Source organism: Anopheles ziemanni, chromosome 2 (assembly GCF_943734765.1).
Source record: "Anopheles ziemanni chromosome 2, idAnoZiCoDA_A2_x.2, whole genome shotgun sequence".
In the NCBI taxonomy this organism is placed as follows: Eukaryota; Metazoa; Arthropoda; class Insecta; order Diptera; family Culicidae; genus Anopheles; species Anopheles ziemanni.
In genome coordinates this window covers 43746835-43758767 of record NC_080705.1, presented here as the reverse complement: position 1 = coordinate 43758767, position 11933 = coordinate 43746835, and the positions used below count along the sequence as shown (strand labels likewise).

Sequence of the window (11933 nt, the reverse complement as noted above, 5' to 3'; positions counted from 1 at the left end):
TCCTTAAAGTGGTCGAACAACTGGTTTTTCGACTTCATGAGGTATACAACGGCAAAATGGGTGTAGTCATCCACAAAAGAGGCAAAATATTGGAATCCATCATGTGTCGCTGGTGTGATTTTCCCACAGATATCTGTGTGCACCCTTTCCAGTGGTCTTCTAGTGGCCGGTCGTGTACCATTGAATGGTGATCGAATTGCTTTACTTTCCGCACACGTTTCGCAGAAAGTTTGTTTACGTCCTATATCGAACTTCAATCCATCCACCATGTTCAGCTGCTGCAACTTAACCACATTTTTGTAGCCCAAATGGGCGAAGCGCCGATGCCATAGTTCCATTTGCATACTGCCTTCTGTCGTCTTTTTTCACGAAATCACGTTTTACTTCAGCACTTGCCTTCTCCTCGGGTGGATCAGAGGTTAGAACCTCCTTCACACCATGGGCGGCGAGTTGGGTTTCCACTCGAAACTTCCATGTATCGAACCCTTCTCCTGAGAACTGCACAATACCAGCTTTTCTTGCACTGCTGGCCATTTCCGTGCTTTTTCTCTAACTTGCCGATTCTCACAATGCTTCTTGTTCTAATTTCGTGTTTCCCTGGGCTTACGCAGCACTGGGCCCATAACCTGACGCAGAAAATGGTAGGTTCTTTCCAGGGGTTTGACTTTACAAAGAGTACACGTTGTTTCACCGTAGCGTTTATTCACACACAGAGCAAGAATTCCTGGCGCGCTCGCCATTTTATATAATCCGACATATGTCACAATGACAGCTAATGTCCCATGTAGCAAACTGCTAACATAGAGGTGGTAACATTGTTGTTACCGCAACAATTTTCAACATCAACAGAACTACTTACAGCGTTGAACCTCGCAACGGAAATGTGTGGCATCTTTTTATTAGGGAAAAAGCGATTTACCATTTGTCATTTGATGGGGATTTAGATTAGGATAAACGATTTTCATACCGACACTGAATGGTTTACATCGTCTCGCAACTGTTTGATGGATTGGGTTCGAAGATCCGGATCTAAGAATGGATTTGTATCGAAAGATTCGAGTCCCTGCAAGGATTCAATTTTCCCACCACTAATACGGGCGGGTTGTCAAAGCGAAAGACGCCATGCCTAGTGGTTGTCGATGTTCGTTGTCAAACGAAGTTCTAATTACGTATTTTTCGTTAACGGTGTGATAATCGACAAACACAATTTATGAATGAAAATGGTTCCTAATCGAAAGATAAATTGTTTGGCACCGTATACATTCATTTATATTGCATTGGTAATTTAGCAAAATTTGATATGAGTTTTTGCTGCACTTTGCGATTGCATCTGAGTTATAAGATCACTAGGCAGTAGACTTGACGCGCAGTTTCACAGATCGATGACATTCGTCGTGAAAACATTCCAAAATGCTAGGCAAAGCATAAATTTCTAACTAGCCTTTCAATAGCCCCTGCCGAATGTATCTGGCATCGAATCCCTACTGACTAACAACTAGTGCAGCGGCGGTGTGGCATTGCTGAGTGAAAGACGACAACCTCCATTAGAGCAGCTGCGTCAGCCTGTTTAAAATCATGAGTTTTGCGGACCCATGGATAGAACAGGATCGTCAGGCTAACCACCGTCCAAGTGAAACGACTGCGGTGGCCGCTTCGCTCGAGTTTGAAGATAACTTCATCCCGCAACAACTGCCGCCACTGAACCCACGGGAACCGCAAGATAATCGTCTTCCGGATTCAGACAACTATTTAGCGACATTAGGTAATACGCAGCGTAATTGTCAGTGGTATCGCTGGGGTTTGTGGAGTAGAAAATGTCCATTGCCCATTGGTGGTTGTGTTGCTGATAAAACAAATCTAATTCTGTTCTACCGAAAACCTTGTGGTTTTCGTAGAATCCCACCGTCGCTATTTGTTAGATGTTTGTTTTGAAAACAACCGCCTCCATCGTTTCGTTTCGCAGAAAAGAGACTAAATCGTCTTAAAACCAATCCCACGGTGCTGCAACAGCTGGTGGAGCGCCGGGAGGCTTTCATGCAATCGTTGCTCGGAGGAAGCACAACGCTACGCTCGGAGGCTGAGCTAGAACTGGAAGAACCCGTCAGCAACATCGAGCTGCTTCGATTCATTCGTCCCGAACAAGCCCTTTCCCAGGCGGAGATTGTACAGCTCGTGCAGCACGATCATCTGCAGCTAGAGGCGGACGAGTACGACGAAGGACGCGAGGGCGAAGAAAGCGGCACCGAGAGCTCCACATCGCGCTAAAACGAGTTAGCAGCAGACATTAGCCATTGGTAAGTGTGAAATCGATGTAAGGTGCGTTGGATGCTGTACGCGATACGCTTTTGCACACACACGTTTTTTCTTCGTTACTTTGATGTATTGCTTCGAGAAACGTCAAACGGAGTTAGTCGATTGACGCTTGTGCTCCTTACTGTTCCTTTCCGTATCAGCTTTGGTCTGTTTTGTTTCCCCCCCAACTCGTAAAGTGTCTCCCGTTGGCCAAAAGTGTAGTTTCGTGCAAACATGTCTTCCTCCACGGAATCAGCGACGCCAGCTAGCACCTCTGAGACCGCCGTTAACTTCGAGCAAGTGACATACTTTCTCGTGACGGGTGCTTCGCGTGGCATCGGTGCCAAAATGGCCATCGAGACGGCGCGCAAATTCAAGCCCGGGTCCATCGTGGTGCTGCTGGCACGCTCAGCGTCCGGGCTAGAGCAGACGCGATCGGAAATACTGTCCGTGAACCCGCACGTCACCGTGGTAACGAGCTCCGTCGACCTGGCAACAGCATCGAAGGAGCTGCTGAACCAAATACTGGACAAATCGATCGGCAAAACGTCGCTCGATCAGTTCCAGTTGGCCAGCGTTATCCACAACGTCGGCACGATCGGGAACGTTGAGCGGAAGGCGGTCGAGCTGGATGATCGTGAAGAGTGGCAGGATTACTTCGGCACAAACGTTTTCACCGTGGCCGTGCTGAACAGCTGCTTTCTGCGCAAGTTTAGCGGCACCGGCTGCAAAAAACTGGTAGTGAATATTACCTCCAAAGCCTGCCTGGCTCCGTTTCAAAGCATGACGTACTACTGCGCCGGTAAGGCAGCCCGAGAAATGTACTTCCGTGTGCTGGCGGAGGAGGAAGCCGAAGCGGGTGTCACGGTGCTGAACTATTCGCCCGGACCGGTCGAAACGGAAATGACGGTGGACATACAGTCCCGCTCGAATGCGCCGGCAATCCGGGAGTATTTTAAGAATCTTCGCGACACGACAACCATACTCACAACCGAGCAAACGACAGCCAAATTTTTACATATTCTTCAGAATGGGCTGTTCAAATCGGGAGACCATGTCGACTACTATGATCACTAGATGTTGTATGTTGCTGAACCTACTGTCCTGTACTACATTCCTTTTTAATGTGCAAATGCTTAAAGCTTGAATGGAATTTAAAAGATGAATAAAAAGATCCATCTAATCAGCAACTGCGTAGTTTTAGTACTTCTATTCCCTCGCCTGAGTTTCTTATCACACTTCGCACAATGGGAGACCTATGAAACCGTATTCCAGCTGATATTTAGTCTTTATCTCTACCCTCTACAGGCCTCCTTCCTGATGCTGCGGTTGCAAACAATACGGAAGCAAAATGCTGCAGAATTCGAACCTCGGTCGCACGTTTCTCTTCCTGACCGAGCTGGCGTGGAAAAATCGTGTCGCCCTGCCAGCACTCATCATGGTCGGTTGCATGGTTTTTAATTTCCGCTGGGAGATCGAAATTAATATCCACACGGAGCGCATCGCACTGCAGGATCTGCCCGGTCGCCCGTACGTGGGTGGTGCCTTCGGTGGGATTGCGATCGAAGGCCTGGACTACACCGACGATGAGGACGACGACGAGGACGACGATGACGAGCAAGACAATGAGTACTACGATACCGATTACGACGAGGAGGAGGACGATGACAGTTTCGAGGAGGACGATGATTTGTACTACTCGTCCTACGACGAGGATGACGAAGATGGTGGTAACGACGGGGGGTTGGGCGGTACGTTGAATGGAATGATTCGAATTAATCGGTATGCCGTAGTAAATTTTCACAATGCCCGTAGGTAGGTTAAGAAGCTGCAGGGTGGTTTCCCGATGATAAGCATGTATGTTGTATGGATTATGGCCAAGTTAATAGTTAAATTTTAGTAAATTATAGCATATTCGCTGAATTAGTCGCGGGTGCGTTTGAAGGTGTAAATAGTGATATGTTGAACAATAAATACTAAATTTATCGAACTCATCCATTGATTTATACAATTTGAAAAATCATTTCTATTGATAACGCAAAAATGTTCAAATTACCTGGTGCCAAATTTGAAAAACTCGACCCGTAAAATTCCACCTGCCATATTCCGAGCAGTCAAAACCATCATTTAGATATCACACGTAGATGGTTTCCTTATCTTACTACGAAACCTATAAAGGCCAATACTTCTGAACATGGCGTACCTCAATATTTTTCTGGCGAAAAAGCGTATTTAAATATTAAAGTGTGGTTTTCTTTATTCTTGAATTGAACTCAATTTAGATGAAGTTATAAAATAAACCAGGCTAAATCCACAAATTCGTGATGTGAAAAATATGCGCTTCATGTTCATTTCTTTCTCACGTGCCAACCCCAAATTGGAAAACCCTTCAACAAGTTTATTTCAGATTTAATACAGAGCGATGGCTGTATTAACGTTTATTTCCCCGATCAATCATGTCGCGCTGAAGTTGGACCATTAAACTCCAGATCTTCCAATGGGTATGGTAGAAACAATAATACAACTTAATCGCATATCCATCAACCCTCTTTTTTACTTCTCCTCCTGCTTCGAGTAGACAAGCGTCAGGTGGCACTTGCCGCAGTAGTGGCGATCTTCGTGGGCGGCCATGAACACGCCGGCACCGCACGATTCGCTGGTGCACTCACGACGCAGACGGTGGATCTTTCCATTCTCGTCAACCTGTAAAAAGGTAGATAGGGAACCGGGCATTATTTCACGATTTCATAATGAATCAAAGTTTTTGTTGATTAATCCTTACCTTGTAGTACTTGAGGACAGCAAGTTTGACCTTCTTCCTCTTGTGCTTGATCTTCTTCGGGGTGGAGTAGTTCTTCTTCTTGCGCTTCTTGGCACCACCACGCAGGCGCAGCACCAGATGGAGGGTCGACTCCTTCTGAATGTTGTAGTCGGACAGCGTGCGTCCGTCCTCCAGCTGCTTGCCGGCGAAGATCAGACGCTGCTGGTCCGGCGGAATGCCCTCCTTGTCCTGGATCTTCGCCTTTACATTCTCGATCGTATCCGAGGGTTCGACCTCTAGGGTAATGGTCTTACCCGTGAGGGTTTTGACGAAGATCTGCATCTTGGGCGGTCTGAGTGCGCGTGCAGACGTAAACGTTTAGGAAAGATTAATTTACTGTCGTCTCGCCACGTTCAGTTGAATTTCCACGAGGAAAAATCATGCTACTTGTTCATCAAAATAAGTTGACCATGGTGAATATCATGCTCCTAGCACATGGCTAGAATGTGGATGTCCTTTTCTTCGACTTTCTTTTTGGTACAAAAAACCTTGTATAGTATTCCCCTCCCCTCTCATCCTCAATTTATAACGGTATGTCGCGTCTAATGCAATACACCTAGCTTAGAAAAGTATATTAAAACCTAAATACTTCTTCCGGTGAGAATTAGTGATGATTAATCCCGACTGATAATCATTGCGACAACCACCGTTTTTTCTTTCCCTTCCCACACTAAACCAACAACACCGCATTGATGCAACCATCATTTTCCGGATTGTTCGTCACCTGGGCGTACTTGCCCCAAACAACCTTGCCAGACTGCGTCACCAGACCAAGCTCGGAGATATTCACTTCGATCACCGTACCCTTGGTGATCACGCCCAAACTTGTGTACATCGGAGAGGATGGGTTCTTTTTCACTCCAATGATCGGCAGGTGGAAGGTAGCCTTCAACTCCGGGTGTGTTACGTGAGCTTTGTTAAATCGCAGCGCCATCGGTCGAATAAACCGTTCGTACTTTGGCGGTTTACGGGTGAAGTTTTCGCCGACGTAAGTCACCTTGGTGACCATTCGCTTCCATGCTTTCCGCCTCGTTCGACCGCTCCGGATCACCTTGAACACCTCGGCGTCGGATTGAGCGCGCACCTTGGGAATCGGTACATCCCATTTGCCCGCCTTCTCCTTGCGCTTCTGTTTGATCATGTTCGACAGCACCTTAGCGCTGGACTGTATGCCACGGTCCATCAGGTAGGGCGGGATCGCACCATCTTCCACCTTCTCGGTCGTCTTCTTCACCTTCTTTTCTTCGTGGGCCTGGATTTTCTTTTTCATCTGAATCTTTTCGTTGCGGCGCTGCTTCTGGAACAGCTTGGCCTTAATGCCGCGCAACTTGCGAGCCATCGCGGCGCGCTTCTTCGGCTCGCGAGCCTCGCGCTTACGCTTGCGTTCCTCATAATCAAGCCGGCGACCGTGCAGCTTGATGTGCCGCTCAATATACTCGTTCTGCGGCATGGTGAATGGTTTGTTTCAGAGTATAAAGCTGCAGAGAGAAGAAACAATAAAAGGAAAGTTGTTATTGGCAAACCACGAACATTTCCACCCTGTAAAAGGAATTACCACCCTCGACTCATTTTCCTTACTTAAGAGAACACATTGTCAAAGCATTCGGAAAGCATTATCACTTCCAAAAAAAAGTCCAAACGATTGTTTTTTTGTCATATTCCCAGTTCATCACATCACTAAGCGGAACACGTTCGATGTGTCGATGCTATCTTAGCTCGGTGATCTCTATGGTGATTATCTTTTTAAATCGCATGACCACTAACCACGAATACGGAAGACTTGCTTAATATCGTATTGGATTCTTTTATGGAAGGGATATTGCGTCCGAATACTCAACACTGTTTCACTTAAATAAGGAAGGTTTTTGTCGGGGCTCATTCCGGATGAAGACACTTACCGGGTGTGCGATGAAGGATACACGAGGGGTAACTGTATGTCACCGCAAAACTTTTGCCACGCCGCTGCCGGAGAGCTTCTTTAATCGCCGCGCACCTTCCTTATCAAAGATCCTCAACAGGTCGAAGTATTCTTCACAGTAACCCGAAAACTACCTACAAAATGCGAGCCACCTAAAATGTAGGCATTCGCTCGCGTCACTTCCAACACGAGGGTTTTTTAAATGGCCGATAGCAGGTTGCTTTGCCAAACATGTGCCGGAAAGGTAACACGTAAATGTAGCAAAACTACACCAATTTTAGCACTATCCTAGATTCAATACCGAAGAGCACGTATTGTCCTTACTTATTCAATGGACTCAACTTAGTTTGATGAACAGTATTTGAAGAAATTTCCTATTTTTTCGCAGACACTTAAAAACTCACCTTACTCTGACACCATCCACAAAGTAAAAGAAACAGGAAGTGTGCTCGATCAGTAGTGTTGGCAGAATCGGGAGCCGGAAGATTCGAAGATTCGATGCTTAGACGGTTTCCAAAGATTCTTCTCGGAGTTAACTCGGGTAAAGCAGTTACTCTGCATATTCTCAAAAAGGACTAGATTGTTCGTGTTGTTGGAATTTAATTAAAATAATTTCTTAATTTATTTCATTGCATCGAAAGATTGCATCCGTTTATTAGCAGCTTATGATATGACGGATTGAGATTCGGATTCGGAGATCCGGATCTCCAAATGGATTTGAATCGAAAGATTGGAATTCCAACCGTGAATCGATTTTCCCAACTCCACGGGAGAAACAGGAACTGTTCGCTCAGCGCAGCCTACCGGGAAATCGATGCACTAGAAACCTCCACAAGGTGTGGATAACTTCAAATGTCATCGTTGAATTAAACTGCTGCATTGGCAACGCATCTAATCAGCTGATATCAAAAGTCGGTAAATGATCACAATTCTATTGTAATGAACCAAAAAATCATATTTCATAAATTTTATTGTGTACCATTTATTGTTAACCGTCACCCGTTCAACCGCCTACCCGGGTAGTTTTTGGAGTTTTGTTTTGTTCTAACTTTTGATTGGATTGACGTATCGGCATGAAATTTTTAGAATACCTAGAAAAATTCATTTTCGATCGTTTTGCTAAAGAAAAAAAAATTTCCAAAGAATTTAAATAATTTTTATTTTCGTTTTTCGGTTGATACCCCTCAAACGTTCAACCGGACTACCCGGGTAGTCCATACATTTTGTATGGGAGACTCCGTTTTGCTGTACTTAAGACTTAATAACTTTTTATCTAGATGTCGGATCGGTTTGAAATTTTCAGTGAAGATACTTGAGGGTGTTTCCCAAAATATTGTGTAGTTTTTATAATTTTAAAAATTCATTAAGTATGTTAATTTGAGGTTCCAAAAAATTTCACCATTCACATCTACAACCATTTATCTGTGTAGTTCATATAATTTACATAGAAGTTTGCTTTTTCTGTATTTTAGTACTGATATATTTGCTCGTAGATACTTAACTACTTGAAATGTTTTGGAAAATTGCATAAAATATTGTAAAAATTAATAAACTCTCACTCGCTTCATGCTATCTTCATGCTTCAACTGGGAACAAAGTTTTGTCCGTTATTTAATTCTTTTTTCGTCAGAAATGCAGTTCCTAGTAATTCTTCTATAAGTCTGTTCGGTTTTATCTATTCAAAGAATTGAGTTTTTCCATAACGCTCACTTTTACTTAACTTTTGTTGTACTTTGAATCACACACATAGTCGACTAGAAACGGATTAATAAACGTGTTTGTGGCGCACATTTTCTGAACAAAATGATGTGTAGCATACTTGTGTTTAATATTAGACTAAGATTTTAATGCCTAAACGTAAGGCATAAATGTTTAAATTATCGGATTCGTGTTTTCGAATGAAACAATCCTACTTGAACATTTCTAAAACATGTTTAAACAAATTTAATAAATTTCTGAAAATTTCAAGTAATTAAGATTCAATGATTAAAGATACGTATACTGAAATACAGAAAATGCAAACTCTTATCTAAAATGTTGAAGCTACACAGGTTTCGGTCATAGATGTGAAGGGTGAAATTTTTTGGAACCTCAAATTAACATACTTAATGAATTTTTAAAATTATAAAAACTACACAACATTGTGGGAAACACTCTCAAGTATCTTCACTGAAAATTTCAAATCGATCCGACGTCTAGATAAAAAGTTATTAAGTCTTAAGTACAGCAAAACGGAGTCTCCCATACAAAATGTATGGACTACCCGGGTAGTCCGGTTGAACGTCTACGTATGTAGGTTTGGTTGAACGGGTGACGGTTAAGCACAATTTAAAAAAATCTATTTTCCGCTTCCTCTGGTTGCAGTGTATATACCTTATGAAATTATTCTGCATTGGCACGTTAATCTAACGTCAATCAGCGAATTGTTTACAAAGTTTCGCTACGCATCTGTCCGAAGTTGTTCGTGAACAAAATAGATTTGTTTTACAAAGTGAAAGTTTTCCAAACTAACAATGCCAAATTGGTATTACGATAAAAAGGACCTACGGAATACGCCTTCAGCGAGAGATGGCGTCGATTACGAAACCGAAAGACGGTACCGAAAGGAAGGCGCACGGTTTATTATGGAAGCCGGTGCATCGATGAGTTTGGGTCACAACACGGTGGCAACGGGAGTTGTGTATTTCCATCGGTTCTATATGTTCCACTCGTTTCGAACATTTCCACGCTTCGTGACGGCCAGCTGCTGCCTTTTTCTCGCCGGGAAAGTAGAGGAAACTCCAAAGAAATGTAAAGACATTATCAAGACTGCACGATCGCTGCTACCCGATGAGAAGTTTCAGTCGTTCGGGGATGATCCAAAGGAAGAAGTTATGACGCTGGAGCGCATTCTTCTACAAACGATCAAATTTGATCTGCAGGTTGAACATCCTTACTCGTTCCTGGTGAAGTATGCTAAAAGCCTGAAGGGAGATTCGGCCAAGTTGCAGAAGATGGTTCAGATGGCATGGAATTTCGTTAACGACTCACTAAGCACCACCGTATCGATTCAGTGGGAGCCGGAAATCATTGCTGTGGCATTAATTTACTTGGCCAGCAAGCTGAGCAAATTCACCGTTGTTGATTGGGTTGGAAAGCAGCCCGAGCATTTGAAATGGTGGGACATGTTTGTACAAGATGTGACGATGGAGATTTTGGAAGAAATTTGTCATCAGGTGTTAGATCTGTACCAGCCGACGCAACAAGCAAATGCACCACCGGACAGTCCGCCTCAATTGCCCCCCAGCAAGGCATCTCCACCCATGAAGCGTGCGAATATTTCACCAATAACAAACAAAAATTCACCAAACATTTCCGTGAAAGTAAGGAACACTAGCAAGGTATTAAGCATGTCTAATGATCATTAATGAACCAATTTTATTTTTTATCATGTTCACTAGACGCCTCTACCACCGTTACCTCCAGCGGAAATTGAAGCAAATCCGATTCCGAAGCACATAACCACCGACAGCTCGCATTATCCGTACCCTCCATATCCAATGCATCCTGCGCCACCAATGCCGCCACAAACTCATGGGCCACCGCCGCCATACGGGCCAGCTCCGATACCACCCCAACCTCCCCAGGCATGGCAACATTATCAACATCCACCGCATGTAAACAAATATTATCCCCCAGGACCACCACCAGGACGAAATAGTTACTATCCTCCTCAGTAGTGTGTACAGTGTGGAGCTTTTCGGTTTATAATAAAAGATACATGGAAATAAAACGAATTCTAACATACATAACTACAGTCAATCACGAATAAATATGTAAATTACACATTTGGATAACTTACGCTTTTTATTTCGTTTATTGCAATTCATGTTGTTTGAATACGCTTGCATTGCATTCATATTAATGGACAAATTAAAGGTTTGAATATTCTATGATGTACACAAGAACTCCTAGTATGAGCTATGTGTCAAGGAATATTCAAGATACGCGGATTTCTCTGGTCCCCATTATCCGCTTAAGTCGGATACTGACTGTACATATAAATATAATACAAAAGTAGACATTTGAATCGTTCTAACGGCTACTATTGCAACCGCATATGTAGAATTGATTATCTTGCAGTGAGTAAAATTTTCAATTTATCATTTCGAATATTGCATTTATGTATCGATACAACGATCGTTCGTATCGTGAATCGTTATTTTTTTTAAAGAAATATACTTATTGTCCATTTTTCCTCAGTAATGAGTGCACAGTGCAAGTCAGTTCTTCAACATTTTCCTTAGAGATGAAAAAATCAAATCAATCCTTGGATCCGAATCCTACTCCGTCAAATAATATCATGCGTACCCATCTAGCTTTCCGATTATTTCTATCATTTGTTGAATTCATCGAATAATTTGCTAATGAAAGCTTTAAGCGACCATAAAAGAACCGAAAAACATGCCAACATGAATTCAAATAGATTCTGATCAAGTTTGAATCGAAACAAATGTAATCCCAAATGGATCAAGTCTGATTTGATTCCTTTAGAATCCGTCAAGTGGTCAAGTCTTCGAATCTTCCGAATCTCGATTCTGCTAATTTTCTTATCAAAAATTGACTGCCACTCGAGCTCAATTTCGAGTGGAAGAAAAAACAGAATTGTGCATAGATCGAATGGTTTAGAATCTGTCTTGAAAGTGGCACCGGGTGCGCAAAGTGTTTCTTGATTCGGGAGTCATCAAGTTTAGACACAATATTTGAAAGTTTTTCAGATTTTGTGGAAAGTTCAATCACTTCGATTAGTAGTTCAATCAATAAAAACAATACTACTACAAGTGTAAAGCACATACCGTAAAAACATCAATACATCTGCAGCTATTTTGTAAATAATGACTAGGAAGATGGTGTAATCAGGTG

The 11933-nt window shown here is 43.1% G+C and overlaps 6 protein-coding genes across 7 annotated transcripts; 4 read left to right on the top strand and 2 right to left on the bottom strand.

The window, feature by feature from the left end:
* The first annotated feature begins 1394 nt into the window (after positions 1-1394).
* Positions 1395-3742, top strand: LOC131284223 (uncharacterized). 2 transcript variants are annotated; one of them, XM_058313114.1, is made up of 3 exons: positions 1395-1762; positions 1964-2294; positions 3601-3742. In XM_058313114.1, the coding sequence occupies exons 1-2, from the start codon at positions 1576-1578 to the stop codon at positions 2263-2265; spliced, it is 489 nt and encodes a 162-aa protein (XP_058169097.1). In that variant the 5' UTR covers positions 1395-1575; the 3' UTR covers positions 2266-2294; positions 3601-3742. The 2 variants fall into 2 exon arrangements, with proteins under 2 accessions (XP_058169097.1, XP_058169169.1); XM_058313186.1 differs by having other exon boundaries at positions 3579-3715.
* On the top strand, positions 2310-3482 carry LOC131284112 (sepiapterin reductase-like). Its single transcript, XM_058313003.1, has one exon. The coding sequence runs from the start codon at positions 2527-2529 to the stop codon at positions 3367-3369; it is 843 nt and encodes a 280-aa protein (XP_058168986.1). The 5' UTR covers positions 2310-2526; the 3' UTR covers positions 3370-3482.
* LOC131293621 (phosphatidylinositol 4-phosphate 5-kinase-like) lies at positions 3644-4111 on the top strand. Its single transcript, XM_058321698.1, has one exon. The coding sequence runs from the start codon at positions 3644-3646 to the stop codon at positions 4109-4111; it is 468 nt and encodes a 155-aa protein (XP_058177681.1).
* Positions 4112-4684: 573 nt separating this feature from the next.
* On the bottom strand, positions 4685-5409 carry LOC131282320 (ubiquitin-ribosomal protein eS31 fusion protein). The gene is made up of 2 exons (XM_058311786.1): positions 5075-5409; positions 4685-4995 (listed from the first exon to the last, which is right to left on the bottom strand). The coding sequence occupies exons 1-2, from the start codon at positions 5393-5395 to the stop codon at positions 4846-4848; spliced, it is 471 nt and encodes a 156-aa protein (XP_058167769.1). The 5' UTR covers positions 5396-5409; the 3' UTR covers positions 4685-4845.
* A 181-nt stretch (positions 5410-5590) lies between these two features.
* Positions 5591-6565, bottom strand: LOC131282017 (ribosome biogenesis protein NSA2 homolog). Its single transcript, XM_058311437.1, has one exon. The coding sequence runs from the start codon at positions 6561-6563 to the stop codon at positions 5784-5786; it is 780 nt and encodes a 259-aa protein (XP_058167420.1). The 5' UTR covers positions 6564-6565; the 3' UTR covers positions 5591-5783.
* A 2953-nt stretch (positions 6566-9518) lies between these two features.
* On the top strand, positions 9519-10816 carry LOC131281919 (cyclin-K). Its single transcript, XM_058311323.1, has 2 exons — positions 9519-10393; positions 10472-10816. Exons 1-2 carry the CDS (start codon positions 9545-9547, stop codon positions 10748-10750), a joined length of 1128 nt encoding a protein of 375 aa, XP_058167306.1. The 5' UTR covers positions 9519-9544; the 3' UTR covers positions 10751-10816.
* The last annotated feature ends 1117 nt before the right edge of the window (positions 10817-11933 follow it).

Excerpts from the sequence above, each read along its gene's own strand:
- LOC131284223 (XM_058313114.1), top strand. The coding sequence starts at position 1,576 with ATGAGTTTTGCGGACCCATGGATAGAACAGGATCGTCAGGCTAACCAC. Across the intron at positions 1,763-1,963 it reads CAACTATTTAGCGACATTAG|AAAAGAGACTAAATCGTCTT; the intron begins GTAATACGCAGC and ends TTCGTTTCGCAG.
- LOC131284112 (XM_058313003.1), top strand. The coding sequence starts at position 2,527 with ATGTCTTCCTCCACGGAATCAGCGACGCCAGCTAGCACCTCTGAGACC.
- LOC131293621 (XM_058321698.1), top strand. The coding sequence starts at position 3,644 with ATGCTGCAGAATTCGAACCTCGGTCGCACGTTTCTCTTCCTGACCGAG.
- LOC131282320 (XM_058311786.1), bottom strand. The coding sequence starts at position 5,395 with ATGCAGATCTTCGTCAAAACCCTCACGGGTAAGACCATTACCCTAGAG. Across the intron at positions 4,996-5,074 it reads CTGTCCTCAAGTACTACAAG|GTTGACGAGAATGGAAAGAT; the intron begins GTAAGGATTAAT and ends ACCTTTTTACAG.
- LOC131282017 (XM_058311437.1), bottom strand. The coding sequence starts at position 6,563 with ATGCCGCAGAACGAGTATATTGAGCGGCACATCAAGCTGCACGGTCGC.
- LOC131281919 (XM_058311323.1), top strand. The coding sequence starts at position 9,545 with ATGCCAAATTGGTATTACGATAAAAAGGACCTACGGAATACGCCTTCA. Across the intron at positions 10,394-10,471 it reads CACCAAACATTTCCGTGAAA|ACGCCTCTACCACCGTTACC; the intron begins GTAAGGAACACT and ends CATGTTCACTAG.